The 23717-nt window shown below is 37.2% G+C and overlaps 6 protein-coding genes across 8 annotated transcripts; 4 read left to right on the forward strand and 2 right to left on the reverse strand.

The window, feature by feature from the left end:
- Window positions 272–1063, reverse strand: LOC108662073. The gene has a single exon (XM_018121195.1). The coding sequence runs from the start codon at window positions 792–794 to the stop codon at window positions 531–533; it is 264 nt and encodes an 87-aa protein (XP_017976684.1). The 5' UTR covers window positions 795–1063; the 3' UTR covers window positions 272–530.
- Window positions 2601–7417, forward strand: LOC18600593 (importin subunit alpha-4). The gene is made up of 10 exons (XM_007031121.2): window positions 2601–3047; window positions 3917–4013; window positions 4108–4199; window positions 4284–4415; window positions 4692–4877; window positions 5014–5177; window positions 5376–5454; window positions 5548–5676; window positions 5954–6081; window positions 6657–7417. The coding sequence occupies exons 1-10, from the start codon at window positions 2826–2828 to the stop codon at window positions 7036–7038; spliced, it is 1611 nt and encodes a 536-aa protein (XP_007031183.1). The 5' UTR covers window positions 2601–2825; the 3' UTR covers window positions 7039–7417.
- LOC18600594 (rhodanese-like domain-containing protein 6) lies at window positions 7670–11358 on the forward strand. Its single transcript, XM_007031123.2, has 9 exons — window positions 7670–8085; window positions 8189–8350; window positions 8553–8658; window positions 8813–9011; window positions 9253–9334; window positions 9507–9589; window positions 9793–9925; window positions 10029–10194; window positions 10474–11358. The coding sequence occupies exons 1-9, from the start codon at window positions 7936–7938 to the stop codon at window positions 11214–11216; spliced, it is 1824 nt and encodes a 607-aa protein (XP_007031185.2). The 5' UTR covers window positions 7670–7935; the 3' UTR covers window positions 11217–11358.
- LOC18600595 (probable Xaa-Pro aminopeptidase 3) lies at window positions 11573–18076 on the forward strand. 3 transcript variants are annotated; one of them, XM_007031126.2, is made up of 15 exons: window positions 11576–12011; window positions 12674–12748; window positions 12993–13256; window positions 13504–13596; window positions 13719–13925; window positions 14193–14296; window positions 14483–14549; window positions 14667–14774; window positions 15200–15292; window positions 15922–16012; window positions 16152–16222; window positions 16468–16523; window positions 17112–17172; window positions 17516–17542; window positions 17625–18076. In XM_007031126.2, the coding sequence occupies exons 1-15, from the start codon at window positions 11964–11966 to the stop codon at window positions 17736–17738; spliced, it is 1479 nt and encodes a 492-aa protein (XP_007031188.2). In that variant the 5' UTR covers window positions 11576–11963; the 3' UTR covers window positions 17739–18076. The 3 variants fall into 3 exon arrangements, 2 of the variants coding, with proteins under 2 accessions (XP_007031188.2, XP_007031191.2); XR_001928042.1 differs by lacking the exon at window positions 17516–17542 and having other exon boundaries at window positions 11573–12011; window positions 16468–16586; XM_007031129.2 differs by lacking the exon at window positions 17516–17542 and having other exon boundaries at window positions 11579–12011.
- LOC18600596 lies at window positions 18848–19968 on the forward strand. The gene has a single exon (XM_007031131.2). It carries the CDS (start codon window positions 19128–19130, stop codon window positions 19626–19628), a length of 501 nt encoding a protein of 166 aa, XP_007031193.1. The 5' UTR covers window positions 18848–19127; the 3' UTR covers window positions 19629–19968.
- Window positions 20445–23668, reverse strand: LOC18600597 (DUF724 domain-containing protein 6). The gene is made up of 3 exons (XM_007031132.2): window positions 22858–23668; window positions 21434–22078; window positions 20445–20766 (listed from the first exon to the last, which is right to left on the reverse strand). The coding sequence occupies exons 1-3, from the start codon at window positions 23347–23349 to the stop codon at window positions 20758–20760; spliced, it is 1146 nt and encodes a 381-aa protein (XP_007031194.2). The 5' UTR covers window positions 23350–23668; the 3' UTR covers window positions 20445–20757.

Consider the following 23717-nt stretch of genomic DNA (forward strand, 5'->3'; position numbering starts at 1 on the left):
AATCGAAACATCTAATCAAATTTAATCGATTATTTCAATTGAAATCGATTAATACTCATTCGTATTATATATACTTTTCATTTATATTTATAAGATTCAATCATAAATTGTAAAAAGTTTTTTCGTAATTTTCAATACTTATAAGATTCGAAGTAAATCGTAAAAATCATCTTTATAAAATAAATAGTGATATATAAATTCACTTATAAATTAGAAAAAAAAAATTTGCACCCATTGTTGTCACATTTATATAACAAATTAATGCCTAAGATTAAGGAGGAAAGCCACCCAAAGTGTACAAAAAGAAAGCTCAAAAGTTAAAAAAAGGAAGCATTTTTACTGCTATTGCCTATTGGAATTACAAAGTCAGGGTAAAAAGTAAAAATAGAAGAGGAGACAAAATTGCAACAAACTCCACATGCGCCGAACTCCAAGTCACGTGCTAACCTACTTAATATCTCCGCCACGTCGGATTCCGACAACTTCAGCTGATTACTGTCGGAAAAGTTGTGGATTTTTACTTAAATTTTTCAGACAGTGCAGCCGCAAAAGAGAAAGAAGAAGCAGAGCATGGAAACCAAGGCGACGGACTCGAACGCCGTGATCAGACCCCAAACGACGTCGTCCACCACGGAGAAACTGAAGCTGCTCAGCTCGGGCCACCCGAAGAACCCCCACCTCGGCACGAACATCGAGGAGGAAACGAACTGCGGCCATCGTAGGATCGACGACCGGAACGACACGAGCTCTGAGGCTACCCGCCGAAATGCTGACGTGGCCCATCTCCCTGCCATTTTTTTTTTCTCTCTCTGTTTCCTTTTTCTCTATGTACTGGACTGAACTCTAGCAGGTTGTAAGAGAAAGGTGAGACTAGAGAGGATGGTTTTATAGTATTAACTAGGAATGATACAGTACATGCGGGTTCATATTGGAAGCATCAACTTGAGGGGTCCATTATTGATGATGGACGGTTGTGATTTGAGATTCAACTGTAGTTGGAATGGCTTTGAAATCTGTCATGGACTTAGGGAGGGAAAATTTTGTGAGATGCCATCAAAATTTCAATTGAATTTGTCTTGTCCTATGAGTAAGTTGTCTTCATTTGAAGCCATGTCTTCCTGTTTGTTTTTTCAAGGTTTTACCTCCAAAAGACTTGCTAAATTTTTTAAATTTCAATTTAGATAGACAAAAATTGTCTACTTCTTATCCACTTGCTCAAATAATCCCAGCCTATTTACTATATTTAGGGTGGTCAATTCGATTGGTTCGATTCAAAATTTTTTAAAATCGAATTAATTAAATTATTATCAAAAAATAATCAAACTAATCAAGTTATCTCGTAAAATTAAAATAACTAAAATCAAATTAAATTGGTTAGTTGGATTGGTTATTTTGATTATAATTAGATTGGTAAACTTGCTTGTTAATTATATAGATCAATATCATACCCAGGTTTCTAATTGATTCTCTTAATTAATGTTTAGTAATTAATCAAATGGTGTAAAAATATATGAAAATAAGTTTCAAAAGGAACAATGTAGCAAAAACATAATTCCTTCCCATGCAAAATATAAGTAAGATAGAGGTAATGAGCCAATCTCCTGCTATAAGAACCAGTAGATGACTTGATGCTTATGTTCATTGACTTTGTTCATTCTCCTCCCAAGGAGGACAACAAACTTCGGTTAAGGCACATGTTTAGTGTCATGGATTTACGTTTTCAATTCAAAAAATATATATGTTAAATGAAAGAAAATATTTATTTCTCATTTTTTACTAATGTTTGATTCGTAACATTCAATCACCGTATATTGGTCTGATCTCTATTAATTTAAGTATTTTTTATGAGATCTCACATCAGTGAAGTTTTAAGTATGTTTTGATATCATTTGTTACGAGTTTATATTTTAAACTAAAAAACATGCTCGATAAGTAAAATAAGACCCTTATTTATAAATTCAAAACTCACCTTATCTTTTATTTATGTGAAATCTATGACACTTAGCCATCTCCTTAAAGCCATATATGCTCTTTATGTCTTTGTTCAATCTCTTCCCAACACCAATGTGGAAGTCCCCACATGACCCATGTTTAATTATCGAATTATTAGACATGCAGCAATGAGAGGAAGGGTTTTTTTTTGGAGAGGGAGGAAAGATTAATCAATTTATTCTATTGGTTCAATCATGAATTTTCTATACAAAAAATCAATTGAACATATACAAAAATTGAAATAATCAAAACAAATTCAATTTATTATTTCAATTTCGACAGAAATATGCTCAACCTTACTTATTTTAACTTTCAACCTCACCATTTATAATAAATATTTTTTATAATCAATTTTAACATTTATATCACAATTAATTAACATTAATTATATATTTTTATTTGGTACCATTTTTTTCTGTCCTTTATGTGGGCTTCTAGGATTAGAAAATTTTAGAGGCCCATAATTATTTTGGGCTTAATTAAATTACTCAACTTCCATTAAAAAACCCATTAATTTAATGAAAGTAAAAAGCCCAAGCCCACGTTATTTTATTTTCATTTATTTTTCTCATTTCCGGGCAGTTTGCAACTTGCAAGTGTGTCAAAATCTAGTTGCCACTTCCTCCTAGAGCACAAAAGAAGGAAAAAAGGAATTGATTTTTCACTTGACAATCTCTCTCTCTCTCTTCTCCACCTCCACGCCACCACTACCCACCCTACGATCCGCCTTCTTATTCCCTTTCATTTCTTCCTTTCAGTGTCATTTCTACAAGCACAAAGGGCAAGCATTGGATACAAACCCGTCTTTTTTTTTTATCCAAAAGCAAACGAGAATGTCGCTTCGACCAAGTACCCGAACTGAGGTGAGGAAGAAGGGTTACAAGACAGGAGTGGATGCGGAGGAAGCCAGGAGGAGGAGAGAGGACAATCTGGTTGAGATCAGGAAGAACAAGCGCGAAGACAATCTCCTTAAAAAGCGGAGAGAGGGCCTTCTGCTTCAGTCTCAGCAGCCTTTGCTCGATGCGGCGCAAAATGCTGCCGCTATTGAAAAAAGGGTACCTTTTTTTTTGTTGGTTTTCTTTTTAATGTTTTTCCAACTGTTTGGATTGTCGTGTTTGGTTTTTGTTTAAGGGAAACTTTGGGATCTCGATGCAACTGATATTATTGCTGTTGCTTATCATTGATATCGTTGCTGTTATTTTTCAATTAGAACTGCTAATTCTTAAGATCAGAAAGGAAGGATTTTTATTTAGTACCTTTATTGAGAAAAATGAAAAGATTTAATGGCGATTTGGGTTCTTAACGCAATGGAGATCATTAAACTCACTAGATTCAGTTTTTTTTTTTTTTAATTTTTATTGATATGTAATTATAATGGTAGAAGTAGAAATGTTTGATAAAGAAAAGCCTTTTTAATTTGAAAAAAGTAATTTTTTTTATGCTTATGTAATAGGGTAGCTACTTTTTTTTTTTCTCTCCATGTGTTGGTTTTGAGATTTGCCTGGCCTTTCAATTAAAGGGTTTGTCTTAGATTCCTGTTTGGTTAATTGGCAAAAACGGGGGAAGTGGAGGTTTAAGGTTGTGGATTTAGGATGACAATACTCTGATATTCTCTGATCTAGTAGGAATTCAATGAAGCATGGAGAGAAGTGCTTTCTTCAGTCTCAGGAATTTCCTGTGGCTGTTTGGTTTTGTTGCTGATAAAATACATGTAGGTGGGAAAAAGACTTAAGCATTTTAGATCTCTTTCAGGTGTTGGGAAAGGTTAAATGTATATTATCATACTGTTTTTGAAGTTAGGATATCGAAACATCAATTCTGCCTGAGTAGTGTGGAAAGGATTTTGTTATGCTTTTGATCCTTAATATTTTAGGCTTTTTATCATTTGGATCCTGAACCTAGTATTCTTGATAATATCTTACAGTTGGAAAGTATTCCTTTGATGGTACAAGGTGTGTGGTCCGATGATCCTGCCTCACAGTTAGAAGCCACAACTCAGTTTAGAAAGCTGTTGTCAATAGGTAAGTTATATTTCCTAATTCGTACTCTTAGAACAGTTCCTTTTTTAAGAATATACCCATTTACATTGTTGACTTTCATCTGTCTTACTTGTAGAGCGCAGTCCTCCAATTGATGAAGTAATCAAAGCTGGAGTTGTCCCTCGGTTTGTGGAGTTTCTTGGAAGGCAGGATCTGCCCCAATTGCAAGTGTGATGTTTTCTTTCTTTTGTTTAAATTGAAGTAATTTAAGAAATAATATTATTACAGAGACTAACATGCCTTTGATTTTAGTTTGAGGCTGCCTGGGCTTTGACCAATGTTGCCTCTGGCACATCTGAGCACACACGGGTTGTTATTGAACATGGTGCTGTCCCAATGTTTGTGCAGCTGCTTAGTTCTGCTAGTGATGATGTTAGAGAGCAGGTCAGTTCTTGTTTCAGTTATTCATCTGTATCTTCTGTAACTGTGTAGAGTGACAGAATTCTCTTACTTTCCATGTAACTTAGATCATTAATGTTTTAGTTCTACATTTTATGCAAGTACTTTACCTGACACTATATACTTTAACTTGATTCTTGTTTTATGTCAAACATTTTTTGTTTATCCCACATTCAATCTGTGTGCATATGTTCTATTAACTATTCCTTAGCTGCAACAATTGATGTGTTTGCATCCTTACTTGGCATTTTTTCTATTTAGGCTGTATGGGCGTTAGGTAATGTTGCTGGTGATTCACCAAGTTGTAGAGATCTAGTTCTTGGTAATGGTGCACTTATGCCACTGCTAGCTCAGTTAAATGAACGCTCCAAATTATCCATGCTGAGGAATGCTACATGGACATTATCTAATTTCTGCCGTGGCAAGCCGCCAACACCATTTGAGCAGGTAGAAACTGTGGGAGACTTCTATGAAAATTGTCATAGAAAAAGTTTTTAATAATTTAGCTTAATGTTGTTTTTTGACACCATATATGTGGGGTAACTTATGGTAGTTGTGATAACAACCCTTGTTTTCTTTTCAGGTGAAGCCTGCTTTATCAATTCTTCGGGAACTTATCCACTTGAATGATGAAGAAGTTCTGACAGATGCTTGCTGGGCACTATCATATCTTTCAGATGGCCCAAATGACAAAATTCAGGCTGTGATTGAGGCTGGGGTCTGTTCTCGACTGGTGGAACTTTTAGGGTAAGCTTTGCATATTCTACAAAGTACTTGAATGGTAACTACCTTAGGTTGCAATAGATATTATGCACCCTCTCCATTTTGGCTGCTGCCTATAATTTTTGCTTCCGTCACAGGGTTTTTATATCTGTATACTTTCTGGGTATTATACTTGTTGCAATATTTTGACAACTGCTGCTAACTAAAATTCATTTGTGCCAGTCACCCATCGCCTACAGTTCTCATACCTGCTCTTCGGACTGTGGGAAACATTGTCACTGGTGATGATAATCAGACTCAGGTATGAGGGACATTTATACATGTTCACAGCAGTATGGCATTTCTGTGCAAAAGGGCATCAAAGTTACAAAGTAACTCCTAGTATATTTTTCAGTTTGTGATTGAAAACAAGGTGCTGCCTCATCTCTATCAACTTCTTGTACAAAATCATAAAAAAAGCATCAAGAAAGAAGCTTGTTGGACAATCTCTAATATAACAGCTGGAAATAGAACTCAAATACAGGTATAGTTTCTCTCTCTGCCCAGTTCTTTTTATGAGGATTCTATTGTCTGCATGTGTGCAGTGGCCTAGAAGGTATGATGATGGAATCTTCTTTAGCTGCCTAAGAAGTGCCTATTGTTAGTGAAAAATTCCAAGGTGTCAATAAAATGGTCCAAATCTTACTTCGCAGCCAATTGAAGCATTGCTTTATTTGGAGGGTGACTTCAATTAACAGTGTCTTTCAAAATTAGAAGCACTCGTACTGATATTGATTATTTGTTGATTTTCTGTGGCACAGGCAGTTATTGAGGCCAATATTATTCTTCCTCTTGTACACCTCCTTCAACATGCAGAATTTGACATTAAGAAGGAGGCTGCATGGGCCATCTCAAATGCCACCTCTGGAGGAGCTCATGAGCAGATTCAGTATGTTGTGTTCCATTTTCGGCTTATGTTTCACTTCTTTCTTTTATAGATCAGACATTCATGAATGTTCAATATTGTTTATAGAAGACACATGAACACATGTAAACCTCCACACATAGATTTGCAAGACACACACATGCATATAAGCTGATGTTGTCCAAATCCAGCATCAGCATCATGGTGCACACATGTATGATCAGATATTGATGGGTACTTGAGCTGTCGGCATGCTCAACTAAATTAGCTAGTTAACTGGACAATCAATGCAGTTATCAAGTGTTTATATACTGTCTCCTCGAATTTCTTTTATCCTCATAAATTTGATGACAATACCATATATCAACATTTTGGTATGCAACTAGATTGTCAAGATATAATATTTAATATGTGAACAACAGCTGTATTGGCCATACTTTTTTTGGTAATATGTAATGGAAGTACTTTTCTCTGGTCCTCACTTGAGTGACCTTATAATTTTTCTTAACCATTTCACATAGTCATATGCACGAGAGACAGTGAGAGACAGAGAGTCTCCCTTGAATGTGGCAAACCTCATATGATCTATTATTTTGCAGATTCCTGGTGAGCCAAGGTTGCATTAAGCCACTCTGTGATCTACTAATCTGTCCAGATCCACGGATTGTGACTGTCTGCCTTGAGGGGCTCGAGAACATTCTGAAGGTTGGTGAGGCTGATAAGGAAATGGGAATGAATGGTGGAATCAATCTATATGCACAAATGATCGATGAATGTGACGGATTGGATAAAATTGAAAACCTTCAAACTCACGACAACCATGAGATTTATGAGAAGGCTGTGAAGATCTTGGAAAGATACTGGGCTGAAGAAGAAGATGATGAACAGAACCTCCAAGATGGTGGGAATGAAAATCAGCAAGGCTTTAATTTTGGAGCTAACCAGCCCAACGTTCCCCCGGGTGGCTTCAAATTTGGTTGAAGTGTTTAGTTTGGGAATCCAGTTCTAGTTTTGTAGGTGTTGCTACTTTCCTCGCGGTGAAATTTTTAGACTTGTGTTTGCATTTTCACCGCTGCCAAAGGGGTCAGGGTTTTTGTTCTGGCGCATAGGCTTTTGTTTTTTCTTCTTCTTTTTTCTTTTTTGTGGGAATTATTTGAAATGTGTTGAAAGGGTTTTTAACTTGATTTGTATTTCTATATTTTTCTATATTCCATAGGAAAAAAATTCCTTGTGATTGTGTTAAATCTGAAATCAGCTTAATGGTTTTCTTGTACTATAAGCATTGAGAGTGAAGCTTGTCCTTGTTCTAAATCAAAGCTGGACAGGCTACGCTAGTAGTAGAAAAATAAACTTATTACAATGTAATGTAATGGGGCTGCCATTTGATATGAAAGAACTCTGAACTCTGAAGATTGTGCTTGGTAAATGGACACTAAAAGTGATGTTGCAGCACTTGCATTTCACATTCCTTAACAAAAGCATCTCATAGAAATGTTATGCCAATTTGTAAGAGCTTTTTCTAATGAATTGGGTTTTACTCTTTAATCACTCCTTTCTTTATGATTATAAGTAAGTTCAACAAATTGTGCTTTCATTAACAGATGTTAAGCAAATTAGAATCACTATCCTACTCTCCCTAAAAATGCCAAAGAATAACTACCCTAATACTTACAACCAGGCCAAAACAGGCAGGACACCCTATGCTCGAAAAGTGCAAACCCAGGCAACGCAAAAAGACCAGGCAAACAGGAGGAAGGAAGACGGGGCAGCCCAGGAACGCAAGGCCGGGCATTTATTAAGAAGGGTGGGTGGGTGTTTTATTTATTTAGGGATACGAAATCCAAACCGAAGCACCCAAATCCCTGAAAAAGAAGAAAGATGTCAGAGGATGAATATGGAGTACTTCTCTATTACAAATACGCCTCCATCCCTGATGTCGATTCCCTCCTCTCCTTCTACGACTCCAACTGCAACTCTCTGGGTCTACTCGGCCGAGTCCGTCTGTCTTCCAATGGCGTTAATGTCACCGTAAGCTCTGCCTGCTATTGCTTTATCTGCAGCCTTTTCTGTATGAAGTTGCAATCGTTTGGGTCTAAGGATCATTGGGTCTTTTTCTGTTTTTGGTAAGCAGGTTGGTGGGTTGTTGTCAGCATTGGAAAAGCACATCGAAGCCGTGAAGTCGAATAGTTTGTTCCAAGGAACTGACTTTAAGCTTGCTTCTTGTCATCATCCTTTGAATGACAAGGTTGCTTTTGAGTGTGGCTTTACTTCTCTTTCCATTCGTGTTGTCAAGGTTTGTCCTAAGTTCCAACCTTTTCCTTTTTTATATTATTTTTCAACTGCTTGTTATATTTCGAATGTGATTGCTATGGAGTTTAAGTCCACTTTGTATTGTCTTTGTTTGGATACCATCTTTGTTTGCATGTTCTTCGGAACATTTACCAATGTTGTGTTGACGCTTCCCACCATTGTAATATTTTTCGATCTGTTATTAGGAATTGGTTACTTTTAGTTCTCATCCCCTGTTAAAAGCTCCAGAGGTTTCTAATGCTGGGAGGCATCTCTCTGCTGCTGAGTTCCATTCTGTTCTTCAGAGTGCTGGTATTCTATAGCCTTTGGTTTCTCTGAATCTCTCATTTTTCATGACTTATTAGTTACTTTCTGATATTTATTTCACGTCATGTTTTTTGCTTGTTGGCAAATGATTGTGGTTTCAAATTGTGTGTTTGTTAATTGAACATTTTATGCTTTTCAGAGCAACTTATGGAGAATGGAAGTCCAAGTGATGATAAGCAGCTGGTTCTATTGGATGCTAGAAATTTATATGAGACAAGAATTGGCAAGTTTCATTCTCCAAGTGTGGAAACACTGGATCCAGGTATCAGGCAGTATAGTGATCTGCCTGCTTGGATAGATAATAATTCGGAACAATTGAGAGGAAAACATGTCCTCATGTAAGTACTCCCTTGAACCCTGATTATGTTCTGTGGAGGTGTATTCCAGTTTTTCTTTCATGCCTGTTAATCATTGTCTTTGGATTCAAATCTTATTGAACAACTCTTCAACTATAATTTTTGCCCCCTTTTTTATAAATGATATTCTTTTTGGTAGGAGGTGTGGAGACTTGAATTTGAGCTTAATTATATGCTTCTCATACCATTTGGAGATCTTGTTTTTAATAGGCTTGTGTTACAGGTATTGCACTGGAGGAATCCGTTGTGAGATGGCATCAGCCTATATTAGGTCAAAAGGTCCTGGCTTTGAGAATGTCTTTCAGGTTGGCTTTTTAAACCAAATAGGAAATTGTGTCAATTTTGCTTGTTTACCTATATAATAAGTTACAAGTTGGTGTTTACTTATGCTGATTTTATCACCTGAAGTAAGTAAGCTTAACCCCTTCATGACAACGGCAATCATGATATATCTCTAATGTATTGGCTTTATTGCAGTTATTTGGTGGAATACAGTGCTATTTGGAACAATTTCCTGATGGTGGTTTTTTCAGAGGAAAGAACTTTGTTTTTGATCACCGGTATTGTTTCATAGTTGTCAGCATGCTATTTTAGAATATGTATTAGTATTCTATTATTCTGTCACTCTAGGCTGGCAAATGGAAATTGCATTTCTACATTGTGAGTGGGTATGGATTGCAATTAACACTGACAACATTGTGAGTGGGTATGGATTGCAATTAACACTGACAATTTTGCATGTACCTCTCTGTATGGCTGTTAGGATTTCAGTTGGAAGCTCAGATACAAATATTATGGGTGCCTGCCTTATTTGTGGCTCTTCTTATGACAATTATTCTTCACGCTGCCGCTGTATGCACTGCAGAATGCTTGTGTTGATCTGTGATGGTTGTCAGGTATGTTCTACAATAATCTCTTTAGTGATCATGTTTTCACAAGATTCCATCTTTTCTATATTTCATCATTATTGTTTCTGAAGTTTGTCAATTTGGGTGGCAGCTAAAGAGTGATGCATATGTTTGTGAGCTGTGCCAGAAACATTGTAAGGAAATTGGATCATTTCCATCTGTGGAAGATAGTGAGCCTGAAGCACTATTGGACCAAAGTGACCTGAAAACTGTTTGTTCAGATCCCATAATCTCATCTCAGTTGCCTTTAAGATATGGTAAGGTCTGTAATTCCTTTAGTGATGAGCAAGTCTTATTGAGTATTTGAATGATTATCTCAGTTGGTGTTAGTGATACCCTTGACAGTTTTTATTATCCTTCTTCTCTTATGTCTTATGATATTTACTCGAGGATTTATCTTGAAGCCTATCCTTAAATGCTGAATGCTTGATTCACCTAGATGTCCTGAGTCCTGAGTGCTTGAAAAGTTTAAAGTTAGAATTGACCTCAATTTCCGTTTTGCTGCTCCTAACTTTGTTATGACTTCTATGCCACAGGCAATGGGCCTCCAAGGAAACTAAGGATCTTATGCTTGCATGGTTTTCGGCAAAATGCTTCCAGTTTTAAAGGAAGAAGTGCATCATTAGCCAAGAAACTTAAAAGCATTGCTGAGCTTGTTTTTGTTGATGCACCCCATGAGTTGCCATTCATTTACCAATCTTGTATGGAAGCAAACAATAGTTGTGCACCACCTTTAGGACAACATGCTCCTCCACCAGAGAACTGCAAGAGGAAGTGTGCATGGTTGGTTGCACCTGATTTCAGTGGAATCAGTGAAGCTGATTGGAAAATAGCAGATCTGCCGTTTGATCCTCTTCAGTACCAGGGGCAAACAGATGGCTTTGATGCATCACTAGGCTATTTGAGAAAAGTGTTCTCTGAGCAAGGACCCTTTGATGGGATATTAGGATTTTCACAAGGAGCAGCAATGGCTGCTCTAGTTTGTGCACAAAGAGAGAGGATAAAGGGTGACATTGATTTCAGATTTGTGATCTTGTGCTCTGGGTTTGCTCTTCCATTACCAGCTTTCAAGCAAGGCTCCATTAATTGTCCTTCACTTCATATATTTGGTCGCGATCCGGGTAAGGACAGGCAGATCACAAGTCATACCAGCAGATACCTGGCATCATTATTTGAAGATGGTTGTTCTGTTATCATTGAACATGAATTTGGTCACATCATTCCTACTCGGCCTCCATACATCGATGATATAAAGGACTTTCTTCAACGTTTTCTCTGATGTATTGGATATGTGCTATCCTTTCCATATTTAGAAATAACATTTAGCTCTTGAAATGAAGATATTAATTCCTTGGAGTATGAACTGATGGGCCAAGTGTATGCTAGTCAGCTGCTGCATTTTTATGGGCCAAATTTAACAATTCTTTGCTGATAAAATTGTTGGGTTGATTCGATTTTCGAAATTTTCAGACGTAAATGATGAAGTAATCAGAAACAATCAAGTTTTGGGATGAAAAAATTGCTGAACTAATTCTAATTTTAAAATTTTCAAATCCAACAGATGAAATGTTAATGAACAAAAAACATTGGTCCTTGCCCTTATGAAAGTACTTAGAAACTAGATAGAAAAAACCCTTAATCTTGATCAAATGAAGTTCCCATTTTTTCGTACCGAAAGACAAAACGTAGTCAACTGGAAGGTTGGGTACGATGAAGTTTCTGTTTCGAATGGTAACAAAGTTTAACAAGAAGCCTTCACCAATGCCCTTTCATCCATTTAGAGAGAGAGAGAGAGAGAGAGAGAGAGAGAGAGAGAGAAGTACAAATGAGAGACAGCTAGGCTAGTTTCTCTTCGGTGAGTTCAGTAGGTGCGGGAACTCCTTTCAAGTCTTAAACCCTAAACTGAAACGAGCTCTCACATCATAAACCTCTTACAAACCCCAAACACAAAACTGTTAGCTTTAACTGAACAGACATTGGAAGCATAACGAACCCTTTGGAAACCCAACAAAGGGAAGCAACAAAGATGAAGACTCTGAGTACGAAACTGCTGCAACAGTTATCCTCCAAACAAGTATCTTTCTTTCTTTCTTTCTTTTTCCTTGTCTTCCCCAATCCTACTACCTCATTGCATTTTTCCCTTTGTGATAGGACTCATGGTTTTATGATCATTGGCTAGAATTATCAAGTGGGTACTTTTCAAACAATATGTGCTCAAGGCATTTGCTTCAATCAAGCATCTTTCATATTGTTTTTTCTTTCTATTGGGACATTGAAATATCATTGCTGGATTCAATTTTCAAGTTGGGTGATTCCCAGTTTGTCCATTAAGTTGGAAATGAATCACATTATTCGTGAATTCTGCTGATGTTTTAGTTATAGCTGTAGAAGGTTGCTTACTTGCTTTGTGATCTTTGTTTTTATCAAATTTGCATTCTTTTTTTTTTCCATTATTCTTTTGATGATTTTGATTTATGATCGAATTTATACTTCCTCCATGTTATATCTATATGTAAAGTCTTCTAGTTCAAAGATTTTACATCTTTTTCCCCAATGTTCTTTTTCTTTGAACTGAAGACTGAAGGGTATCAATTATTCAATCAGACAAAATTTCATGCCTGGATGGTGGAATTTTTGATAATATCAACCTATTCTAAGCTTATTATTTCTCTGTTATTGGAAAAATATAAGTGATTATTCTATCGACTGTTAACCTTATTGTAAAATACTTGCTAGGCTATTCGTCGCCATGCATATTCTACTAAGGCAATCCCAGATTTTGGGCAACCAACTCCAGCATCTCATCCTCAGGTCTGCTTCTTAACATATCCTCAATTCCTTATCACTCGATGTTAAAAATGTGGTAGTGATTTTAGAAGTGTGATGATTGCTTTTGGATGATTACCTTGCAAAAACAAAATCAGTGTGATTGTGGATAAATTGGCAATTTGATGTGGTCAGCCTCTTGGACAAAGAGAAGCAGCTATCTTTTTAGTATGCTTTATTTTTAATTAGTACTTGTTCTAAGTTTTTTACTTCATGTTTTACCTTGCAGTTAATGAAGGAAGGGGAAATTACACCTGGTATAACTTCTGAGGAATACATCTCAAGACGAAAAAGATTGTTGGAACTTCTTCCAGAGAAAAGCTTGGCCATCATTGCTGCGGCCCCTGTAAAGATGATGACTGATGTTGTGCCATACACATTTCGACAAGATGCAGATTACTTGTATCTTACCGGTTGCCAACAACCTGGTGGAGTGGCAGTATTAAGTCAAGAGTGTGGTTTATGCATGTTCATGCCGGAAGCAAAAGCTCACGTATGTGGTTTCTAATATCCAATGCTTTTCTTGCCTTATTTTGGCAGTAAGAAGGCTTTAATCATTTCATTTTTAAGGAATTGCTCCATTTGGACTTGGTATTGGGCATGGAAGTAGGTTGACATGAAAACATCATGATATCTCTATTTTTGTAGGGAGGCTTAGAAATAATTGCTTCTTTTCATTTTCATATGCATGGCAATGTTTAAAGTTTAGTCTAAATTCTATGAAAATATGATGTATGTAGGACATTGTTTGGCAAGGACAAACAGCTGGAGTTGATGCAGCACTGGAGATGTTCAAGGCTGAGAAAGCATATCCCATGAGCAAATTAAATGAGGTGATATGATAATAACTTCTAGATATGATAACTCTGCTTTGGCATATATGATATGATATGATAAGGAAAGCGATAGCTTCTTTCTTTTTTTTATTTTATATTTTAAAAATAATGCCTGGCAGATCCTTCCAGATATGATTAAAAGATCTTGCAAATTGTTCCACAATACGTTGACAGCCACACCGACCTATACAGATATGGAGACCTTTCAAAAGGCAGCTCATGTTGGGAAAGTGAGTGACCTTTCCATTTTCACCCATGAGTTACGTTGGGTAAAATCTCCTGCTGAACTTAAGTTAATGAAAGAATCTGCATCAATTGCTTGTCAGGTACTTCTATGTCTACCCTGTTGTTCCTTCTTAATCTGAATCTTATATAATTTATAATACACGACTATTTTTGGCATTAAATATATTTTGCTATTAAGCTTTTTGAGGTCGCAAATATCTGACTACCAGGTAGGAAATCATCATTATTTTGTGGTTGTCACTGTTACTTCATATTGATGTGCCTTTTGTTATGTTTTTTTTTTTAGTTGTGACAAGGTAATTACACGTATGATTTTCATACATAATACATATCTTGCTCTTGGACAGGCTCTTTTGCAGACAATGTTGCATTCCAAAACATATCCTTATGAGGCCATGCTATCAGCAAAGGTTGAATATGAATGCAGATTGAGAGGTGCCCAGAGAATGGCGTAAGCTTTTGCCTTTGTAAATAACTTGAACTATAGAAGCTATATTCTTCCACTTTAAGAATGCCATGCTTATTTCAAATCATGTTTGGTGGAGCAACAAATATACTAGCAGCTGTGGTAGTCAATTATAATTGTGAACTAACCTTCTGAATTGTTTTACTCATTAGTATCATTGTCCTTCACCAGATTTAACCCTGTGGTTGGTGGTGGGCCTAATGGTAGTGTAATACACTATTCTCGAAATGATCAGAAAGTAAGTTTATTTGTTGTAAATCTGGTTTTTAAATCACCAAAAAAGTGCAAATAAGATTTTACTTTGTGTTGATGTGATGATCAATGTTAAGATTTGACTTCATCAATTGTTTTTCAGATTAAAGATGGGGAACTTGTTCTGATGGATGTTGGATGTGAGCTGCATGGTTATTGCAGTGATCTTACTCGTACCTGGCCACCCTGTGGAAGCTTTTCTTCTGTACAAGTATGTTTAATATGCACCATCTTGTCTATTAGATTCTGGAACATCTGAAAATGCTTTTGCATGGTCAGTTTCATGTGAATTTGTGTTCTTTGCATGTAGAAAAGTATTATTGGAACAGTTCTCTTTCTTTATCATGCAATGAAGGTATTTTATTTTGAATGTGTGATGAGGTTGAAATGTGCAGCATGTGTTTATCTATTTGATAGTAACTTATTCTCTTTATTGATGTCTTATCTATGATGTGCTAAGTAGTTCTGGGATGAATACCTGCCTGCTTTTCATGGCTTACTTCCTTAGCAACTTTTTGATTTCTTCTTTTGTTTCCTTTTCCCCCTAAAAAGCTTAAGTCATGTTAATTTTCTATTCTTTAACCAGGCAGAGAACCCCAGTCGAGAAGCTTATAGCTTTCATTGTGAATTTTTCAGGAAGAGGTTTATGATCTCATACTACAAACAAACAAGGAATGTATGAGGCTTTGCAAACCCGGTGCTAGCATTCGTCAAATACACAACTATTCGGTATGGCATTAGGAATTCAAAAACACATTGTTCATTTGTTACCAGCACATGTTGAACTATAAATAAAGAATACATGCAATTTAAAATGAAATAATCTATTTTTAAAAGGAATTTAATATGTGCATACACCAATGTAATCTAGTTTTCAACCTTCTAACTGTCATTAGGTTTTCCAATATGTAAGTTTGTGATAGCTATAATTTAGTCTGAATGTGAAGAAATCAGATATTGATCTTGTGGTACTGGATCCATATTGTTTCCACATCTTTTTTCTGTTTTATTTTATGCTTTCAATTACTCTAAGAGTGGCCAGTAATGCTTCTTCCATAGTCATGCTGTATTTTTATACTTCCCAAAGGAGTCATTGATCTTATTCATTGTTTACTTGTTCATCTTTAAGGCAATGGAAAGTTGTGCTTGCACTGAATATAGTGTTATTTAATGTATTCTGATGTGGAAATCACCTAGATGATCTCTCTGCTTCCTTCAAGGAAGTATATGTTTACCAATATTTATTTTCTTGTGGAATAAGCATTCCTTTTGATATCTATCTGGCAATTTCTTGAAGTGTAAGCGGCATTGAGCTGTAAAGGAATGTTATGATTGTGTAAAGCTGTGTGTTTTCATAGGTTGAACTGCTTTTCAAAGGACTGAAGGAAATTGGGATTTTGAAAAGGGATCAATTTAGATCCTATCACCAATTGAACCCAACGTCAATAGGTTCGTCTAAGCTTTGATTTGACAAGCTTTTTAATGTTTTTCTGACAAACAGGTTTTCAAAATATTAATATCCTTTCTGTGTTTTCAAAATTGTGAATCAAATGATGAAGATTATGCCTGATAATTTTTTTATATCCAGGTCACTATCTAGGAATGGATGTCCATGATAGTTCCATGATCAGCTATGACCGTCCTTTGAAGCCAGGAGTAGTAAGTTATCTCTTTGAGTGAAAACCAATGTCAACGTTTTCAACTTGCTTCACATGATATTAGAGTTTTTTGTTCATACCTACTATTTGGTGGAATATCATCTTTTTTCACTTTCAAGAAATTTTCTCACTTAAGTAAACAATAGGAATAACGTTTTTGCATGGTGGTTGGACTGGTGATATCAACATCCTCTATCTTAAACTTTATCTACTGGAGTGTTGATGTGAATTTACTGTCCATGGCAGGTGATTACCATTGAGCCAGGAATCTATCTCCCATCGAGTCTTGATGGTCCACAGAGGTATTTATGGAGTCCACTTGGCGAAATAAAAGTTCCATTGTAAATTCAAAACCTCACAACCTGGTGCTTCCCATGAACCATGTCTTGATACCACTTATGATGTTTGGTTAAATTCTACAATCATGGCAACTCAAAGTGTGAATAATCACTCTCATGACAAAATTATATTGCATTGCGACACCTGATTAAGAATTGCCTTGCCTTACGTTTCTATTCACATATACTGTTATGTGGGTTTGCTATGATTTTTGTCATTGGTTGAACTGCTATATTGGTCATAAGCAAGATGACCCTAGGTTTTGTTGAGTGCATATACTTGTGTTATTTTCATTGACTCTGTCTTACCGATCTAACACTGCACATCCATGACTGAGTTGTCAGTAGATGATAAACATTTCAATACTAAGTGAATTTTGCTATCATGATAGAAAGTCCTTATATATATATACGAGGACATCAGGTTGAATGTTGGATTGTTTGCATTTAGAAGTCACTGCCCTGGTAAAGAGTCCTTGTGAAGTTGCGTCCTAAACAGATTATACTATCATATACTCATTGTGCAAGTTACTTAGTGATGATGTATTGCAGGTACCAAGGCATTGGAATAAGGATTGAAGATGAGGTTCTGATTACGGAAACGGGTTGTGAGGTACAAATTCAAACTGCATTCACACAATATCATTATAGCCCAAACCTAGAAAAAAATGTGGTTGTTTCACCAATCATGGGCCTTTCTGCTGATGATAGCCACTCGAAGATGTTATTATTACTTTTTCCTTTTCATTCTCAAAAATATTTCGTATATGATCTGACTTGTTGCTGATAATAATCACTCAAAGATTTTGATGGTTATCATCACTTTTTGCCTTTTCATTCTTAAGCATATCTTTCTATTTGATGTGACATATTCAGTAAAATATTATACATAAATCAGTTAAAGTAGTTGGAGTAAAAAGGGCAGAATCATAGCTAATGAGAGCTTGTTCTTTCAGGCTTCTTGGGGGACATTTTACCAGACAGTAATCATTATCAAATTATTAGTCTGTGGTCAGTAAATCCTTCTATTTCTTGTTGCTCTCTGATTGTGGAATATGGAAACAGGTTCTTACTGGATCAATGCCAAAAGAGATCAAACACATTGAATCCTTGCTGAACAATTACAGTCATGGAATAGAAATGGAGGGCCATAACAACATAAAAGCTGCAACCAGATGATGGTGTCTTGACGTATGTCAGGACCTTCTGGCAGTGGAAATCATTTCTGATGCCTATTCGGACTCAAAGGAGATATGATTTCCAGTTCTGCGCAAGTTTCCAGATTTCCTGCGAAAATGGCCTGTCATGTGGCCTCTATGTATACCCTTACCCTTGTCTATCAGAATCCTCCATGTTCCTCCTTGTTTTGTTCCATATCGCCGGTAAGAGAGAGCTATCACTCGATTCTTTTCACCTTTAGGCTTGCAAGTTTGTAAGCACCTATTTAATTGTTTTGCATTGATAATCAATAAATTTACCATTAATCAGGGGGAAAATTAGTTCCTTATTTGCATTCATCTTTGATTTACCTAAAACTGCATCAGTTCTTGTCCTCTTTTACCAGATTTAGTTCTGGCATAGTGAGTTTGGGTGAAAGCCTGGTGACACCTGTGCAAAGTGGTATTAATTGTGGCAACTGACCATCAATGACATGTTGTAGAAAACAAAGATATAGGCACTGTGGACCTTCCATGACAGCAAGCATGGCCATAAGTCCTTAACTACCCCCTTGACAGTGCTAGAGCAAAATATTAATGGCTGCTCCTACCCCCACTTACTGATAGGAAACAAGTTTCTGAGCTTAGTAATTTCCACTTGCTCCTCTTTCAATTTTGTTTGGTCTTGGGGTGGTGATATAATGACATGTACACTGTTTCGAGTGGTAAGCATAAATCACTGAATCAAATATTCAAATTATCGATTTCTCGACTATATAAAAGGACAAGCCCCTATATACGTGATTTTCCAAGTTTTCCATAAAGAACTACAGAATACCAGTCTGCCATAATTAGAGAAGTTGTACGTTTGCTCTGCAAACTCCCATCCGTTTGCAACATACGTCAGTTCCATAAATGGATTCCCCCCCTACCACCTAAATCGCACCTGGCATATTCCTATTGGAAGCTGCTTTGAAACACCCACTGCTTACCCTTTTTCCCCCTTAATTTCTGCAATAAATTTTCCAACTACATCATAAACACTAAGGGGTGGCTCTGCAGAATCTTATGCCCCTTTCTGTTCACCTAAATTACTCCCCTGTTAGTTCACCAATAACACCTACAGCTAGCAATGAGCAGCAGCCCTGGATGCCCAAAGAATATTGGCTAAGCCTAATCCATCCCTTGTCCTTTGAAAATAGCCGACCAAAATCATTGTCTCGTCGGGAGGCAAAAATTGCATGCCATAATGGCATATTGGAAATAATTTGGAACCCACAAGGGTGAATAAATGCCTTGACAACTATATCAACCCCCATCCTCTTTAAGCTACCATACCCTTCAGCATCTTTCTCAACAGGCACAAGCTGAGGAGTTTCAGAGTTTGATCTAGTTGTAGAAAGAAGAAAAAATGTCTCTGGTCACCGATGAGATCAAAGCCAGTGCGTCTGAAATTTACCATGGAGATGAGATCTGTCAAGAGAAATCCAAGTTTTTGCTCGAGGAAGTTGGCATGCCCAGGGGGCTTTTGCCCCTGAGAGACATTGAAGAATGTGGGTATGTGAAGGACACTGGGTTTGTGTGGCTCAAACAGAAGAAGAGCATAACCCACAAGTTTGAAAAGATTGGGAAGCTTGTTTCCTATGCACCCGAAGTCACTGCTGTTGTCGAGCAAAGCAAGATCAAGAAGCTGACTGGGGTAAAGACCAAGGAGCTTTTGCTCTGGATCACACTCAGTGATATCTATGTTGATGATCCACCCACTGGCAAAATCACTTTTAAGACTCCTGCAGGGCTGTCCAGATCTTTCCCTGTATCAGCTTTTGAGATTGAAGGTGAAGTCAAGGATGCCAAGGAGAAGAAGAAGGAAGAAAAGGATGTGAATGAAGCTTTGGAGGTGAAGGAGGTCTAGATTACTTTCGATTTCAATAGGACAAAGTGGTTCATCTGTGACTGTGGGTTCATGATTACTCTTGTCCCCTTTTTTTCTGGATGTGCTGTCTTTTACCTAGTTTCTTTTCGCTAAATATTAGTAGTAGCAATAAAGAAAAATTGTTTACAATTTCAGAATACCAATGTTGCATTTCCATTGGTTGCATGATACTACTACTCCCACCATTTTTATCGGATAGGTACCTGAGAAGCCTAATGTTGCATTGTTGCTTCAACCTGTTGGAAGGCACCAATGGTTTTTTTTTAGGTGAAAAAATGTACTCTGTTTTTTTACTAGAGGCCTATGTTTCTTCCTTGTTTCTCTCCTCTGTTTCTTACCTCATTGGGTCGAAGAGAGTACACAATTTGACCACTACCTTAACTTTTAAATTTTGAAGATTGATGGGTCATCTTTAAGATAATAATCTCTCCTTTTGGATTCCATAAACCAAACAATCAAAGGCACGTATTGGTAAACAGAGCATCAAGAACACGAAACTAGGAATTAGAAAAGCCCGACATGAACTTCTTCCACATCAGAACCCATGAGATGGCCCATTCTTAAACCTTAAACTAATAATTGTTTAACAATATTGACCGAGGAAGAGGGTCAAAATCCAGCCTGGGCCTCAACCGCCAACCAGAACAGAGCACTTAACTACATATTAATGCATGAACCACCCACATGATTTGAGTCCACCGTAACCAACGCGTCATGAGAGTTACTTTCAACGATTTCATGAAACAAGCCACACAAAACTTGTTGAGAAAGTAATGGTTCATTGGATCATTCCACTGCAAAGACTAGGAAAAGTCAATAGACCTGGAAAGAGTAGGCCATTCATATAAATGGCGTTTTAATATGCTCTACGGAATTCAATGTTGCCTTTGAGGTAATCGCAGTCTAAAACAAATGCCCATGAATGCCTAAAATTGGTTACAGAAGCAATCACCAGCAACAAATGTGATAAGCTGAAAAAGGGAAAAGATCTGCCTCTACTTTGATTCTGGAAAAAAGGCCCCAAGCTGGTGCATTGTCAATGATGAATCATCTGATAATCCAGTGATCACGGACATGCTTGAAACCTCTCCTTCTGCAGCAATCATGACTATAACGCCTGATTACACGCAAATCACAACCAACCAAACATTAGTGAAAACCTTGTACAAGCCCATTTTTCGTAATTGGTGCATGGAATACGTGTTTTTATATTAGCAGTGAGGTGTCAAATTGAAACTTGGAAGAAAGAAAAGGGTGCAGGATGAGCCACATCATGAAAGTTACATTCCAACTGCCAACAATATTGTTAAGACGGAACAAGTTGCCATCATTTGACAAGCAGGCGTGTTGTTGTTAACCAGTTACTAAGGTTTCAATCACACAATCACACCCCTTTCTGATACCTTCTCCCTCACTCTTGCACACACAATCACTCCCATGCATCCATACAAACAAATACAAATATGTGTACAACACATTCAAGAACGTAGTCTCCTTAAGATAATAGACAGGTGCAATAGACTCACTGTCATGTTGTTACTGATTTTGGTAAATTGCAGAAATTTTGCAAATATAGGGATGCGATTTTAACAAAAATTCAGGATCATTTTGACTAGTTTATAAAGATTCAGGGACTAAATCCATACTTAAACAGCCAACCTAAAAGCCCATTTGCAAGTCTAGAGAAAGGTAGACCATGTTTTTAATTTCCCAAGCAAACCCCATGCAACAACATTGAAGTACAAATATGTACAAAGATGTTGAAGCATTTAGAGAGTCATTACCTGGGAAGCTGCAACCCATTTTCCATCAATCCAGTCCTGATGCAGCCTTAACTCAGAGTGTTTAAACTTCATTTTCTCATTTGTAGTCCTAAAGAAGACTTCATATTTTGAATCAGAAAGAACCTTAGAAATCAGACCCACCCACCAGCCATCATTGTAAAAAGCATCAACTTCATCAAGCTTTTTGAATCGATCAGCCACAACAATTTCTGGTGGACAAGGCCTAATATGCAGGGTATCAAACTCTTCCTTTAAGAAATCAGTGTCATCTTCAGTTCTCAAGCTCTCATACTGAATTAGGTACCTGTCCTTCCCCATTGCTTTAACAATAGTTGCAGCAAACCAAGCACCTTCAAAACCATCTTCATCACTGGTCACCTCAACATGCGCTCCTTCACTAAACTTTTCCTCTGTTGTTATCTCGCCACACTCCAACTTCTCTCCACTCCCTGCTTTATCAGACTCTAACTTTTCTTCGGTTGCTGCATTGTCCCACTCCAGCTTCTCTTGAGTAACAGCTTTGTCAGACTCCAGCTTTCCTTCAATCACTTCTTTGTCAGAATTGTTTTCAATTTTTGTGCTGTTAGACATCATCTCCTCAGTCTTTCCATTGTTAGGCTTCACTTCTTTTTCTTCTGATACTTTCTGCAGTTAAAAATGTGAAAAGATAAGGATGCACACACTACCTAAGACATTGGAAATCATAACCTAATAGGGAACATAAAAATAGCTTAGAAAAAATCGAATCTTCTAAACCTTATTTCTTAAAGGGATTGTTTAGGTCTGACATCCTGCTTCTTCCTCGAAATTTCCCCTTACCCTTCATTTTACAGCTTATTGAAACTACTCACCGGTATACACCCTTCCCCAACTGCTGTCCTAACCTTAACCTAGACATATGCACAACTACACACATGCAAAGAGAGAAAGATAGAGATAGACCTAACTCCTCTGTTTAGTCAATTATGCATCCATCAGCTGTTACTTACAAAGTACAAACAATCAACAACAGTAACAAATTCATATGATTGACTTCCAAGTTTATACATTCAATCATTGTCTCCATCATGAGTGCAGTTTGACATAATTGAGCAGCACCACCAGTTTCCTGAAACCAGCACCACTATCTAATAGCAGATTTATCAATGTTTGTATCAGCACATAATAGATTCAGATCCTCAAACGGACAAACTTTTCCTTCTATTATTCTTCAAACCAACAACAAACGTATGAAAACAACATAAGATGAACTATATAAACAGAACTCACATTTATAAACATTCTAAACAAGTATACACTCCAAGAAACAAATCAAAAATCATAATTTCTTGCATTTTCATCATCTTTACCTTGTACTTTCTATTCCAACAACCAAACAGATTAATAAAAACGCAAAGAAACAAGAAATACCCAAAAGAGCTTACCTCCTCTACTTGCTCATCGTCCTCCAATGGTGGCTTCCAAGACCCATTAATCCACTCTCTATGAAGCCTCAGCTGATCCTCTCCAAACTCCAACTGCTCTTTTGACCTCTTAAAGTAAACATGAAACTTTCCATTCTCCAACTCCTTCGTAATCATCCCTTCCCACCAGCCGTCATGGTGATAAGCATCCACCTCTTCACCGAACTTGAACTTCCTTGCTCTTTCTCGGGGGGCCAGAGGGCGTAAATCCGCTGCGTTGATGGTCTCCTTCAACGGTTTAGTCCCGGCCTCGTCTTGGAAAAGGTGGGTGTATTCGACCAAAAACTTGTTGGGGTTTCTTTTAGAGACACGCTTGATGATCGTGCCGATGTACCACGAGCCTCGGAATCCAGGGTCGTTGGAACTGATCTCCACCTGGGAACCTGGTTCCAGGCCCGGGAATGCCGGATCTTCGGTGGCGGGGGCTGTGGTGGGCTTTCGTTTCGGTGGCATTCCTTTTCTGGGGGTTGAGAGAAATGGGTTCTCTTGGGCCTTTTTGGCGGGAGTGAGAGACAGACAGACGGGGAATCAGGAATGTCAAGTGGTTACTGACGTCGATCACTTGCGAGTTACCAAGAACTATTGACTTTCGAATTAAGAAGGTTTTTATGTTCTACTTTCTTTTGCTTTCAACTTTTTATGTACAAATTTTTTTTCCATTATTTCACTGTGCAAAGTTCTTAGATTAGTTGCTTGTGAGTTATTCGGACTCGAGATTTGTTCATTATCAAGACAAGCTCGAGTTCTAGCTACTAGAGTACCCAGTTAAACATTTTTAATACTCGTTCCGAGTGATTCGACAGCCCAGATTGTGTGTCAGT

Source organism: Theobroma cacao, chromosome 5 (assembly GCF_000208745.1).
Source record: "Theobroma cacao cultivar B97-61/B2 chromosome 5, Criollo_cocoa_genome_V2, whole genome shotgun sequence".
In the NCBI taxonomy this organism is placed as follows: domain Eukaryota; kingdom Viridiplantae; phylum Streptophyta; class Magnoliopsida; order Malvales; family Malvaceae; genus Theobroma; species Theobroma cacao.

What these genes read in the sequence shown, in the direction of transcription:
- LOC18600595 (XM_007031126.2), top strand. Translation starts at nt 11,964, where the DNA reads ATGAAGACTCTGAGTACGAAACTGCTGCAACAGTTATCCTCCAAACAA. An exon ending in CTCCAGCATCTCATCCTCAG is followed by an intron (nt 12,749 to 12,992) that starts GTCTGCTTCTTA and finishes TTTACCTTGCAG; the next exon opens with TTAATGAAGGAAGGGGAAAT. An exon ending in AGAGGTGCCCAGAGAATGGC is followed by an intron (nt 14,297 to 14,482) that starts GTAAGCTTTTGC and finishes GTCCTTCACCAG; the next exon opens with ATTTAACCCTGTGGTTGGTG.
- LOC18600594 (XM_007031123.2), top strand. Translation starts at nt 7,936, where the DNA reads ATGTCAGAGGATGAATATGGAGTACTTCTCTATTACAAATACGCCTCC. An exon ending in CCAATGGCGTTAATGTCACC is followed by an intron (nt 8,086 to 8,188) that starts GTAAGCTCTGCC and finishes TTTGGTAAGCAG; the next exon opens with GTTGGTGGGTTGTTGTCAGC. An exon ending in GCTTTGAGAATGTCTTTCAG is followed by an intron (nt 9,335 to 9,506) that starts GTTGGCTTTTTA and finishes GCTTTATTGCAG; the next exon opens with TTATTTGGTGGAATACAGTG.
- LOC108662073 (XM_018121195.1), bottom strand. Translation starts at nt 794, where the DNA reads ATGGCAGGGAGATGGGCCACGTCAGCATTTCGGCGGGTAGCCTCAGAG.
- LOC18600597 (XM_007031132.2), bottom strand. Translation starts at nt 23,349, where the DNA reads ATGCCACCGAAACGAAAGCCCACCACAGCCCCCGCCACCGAAGATCCG. An exon ending in ACGATGAGCAAGTAGAGGAG is followed by an intron (nt 22,079 to 22,857) that starts GTAAGCTCTTTT and finishes TTTTAACTGCAG; the next exon opens with AAAGTATCAGAAGAAAAAGA.
- LOC18600596 (XM_007031131.2), top strand. Translation starts at nt 19,128, where the DNA reads ATGTCTCTGGTCACCGATGAGATCAAAGCCAGTGCGTCTGAAATTTAC.
- LOC18600593 (XM_007031121.2), top strand. Translation starts at nt 2,826, where the DNA reads ATGTCGCTTCGACCAAGTACCCGAACTGAGGTGAGGAAGAAGGGTTAC. An exon ending in GAAATAGAACTCAAATACAG is followed by an intron (nt 5,677 to 5,953) that starts GTATAGTTTCTC and finishes TCTGTGGCACAG; the next exon opens with GCAGTTATTGAGGCCAATAT. An exon ending in GGAGCTCATGAGCAGATTCA is followed by an intron (nt 6,082 to 6,656) that starts GTATGTTGTGTT and finishes ATTATTTTGCAG; the next exon opens with ATTCCTGGTGAGCCAAGGTT.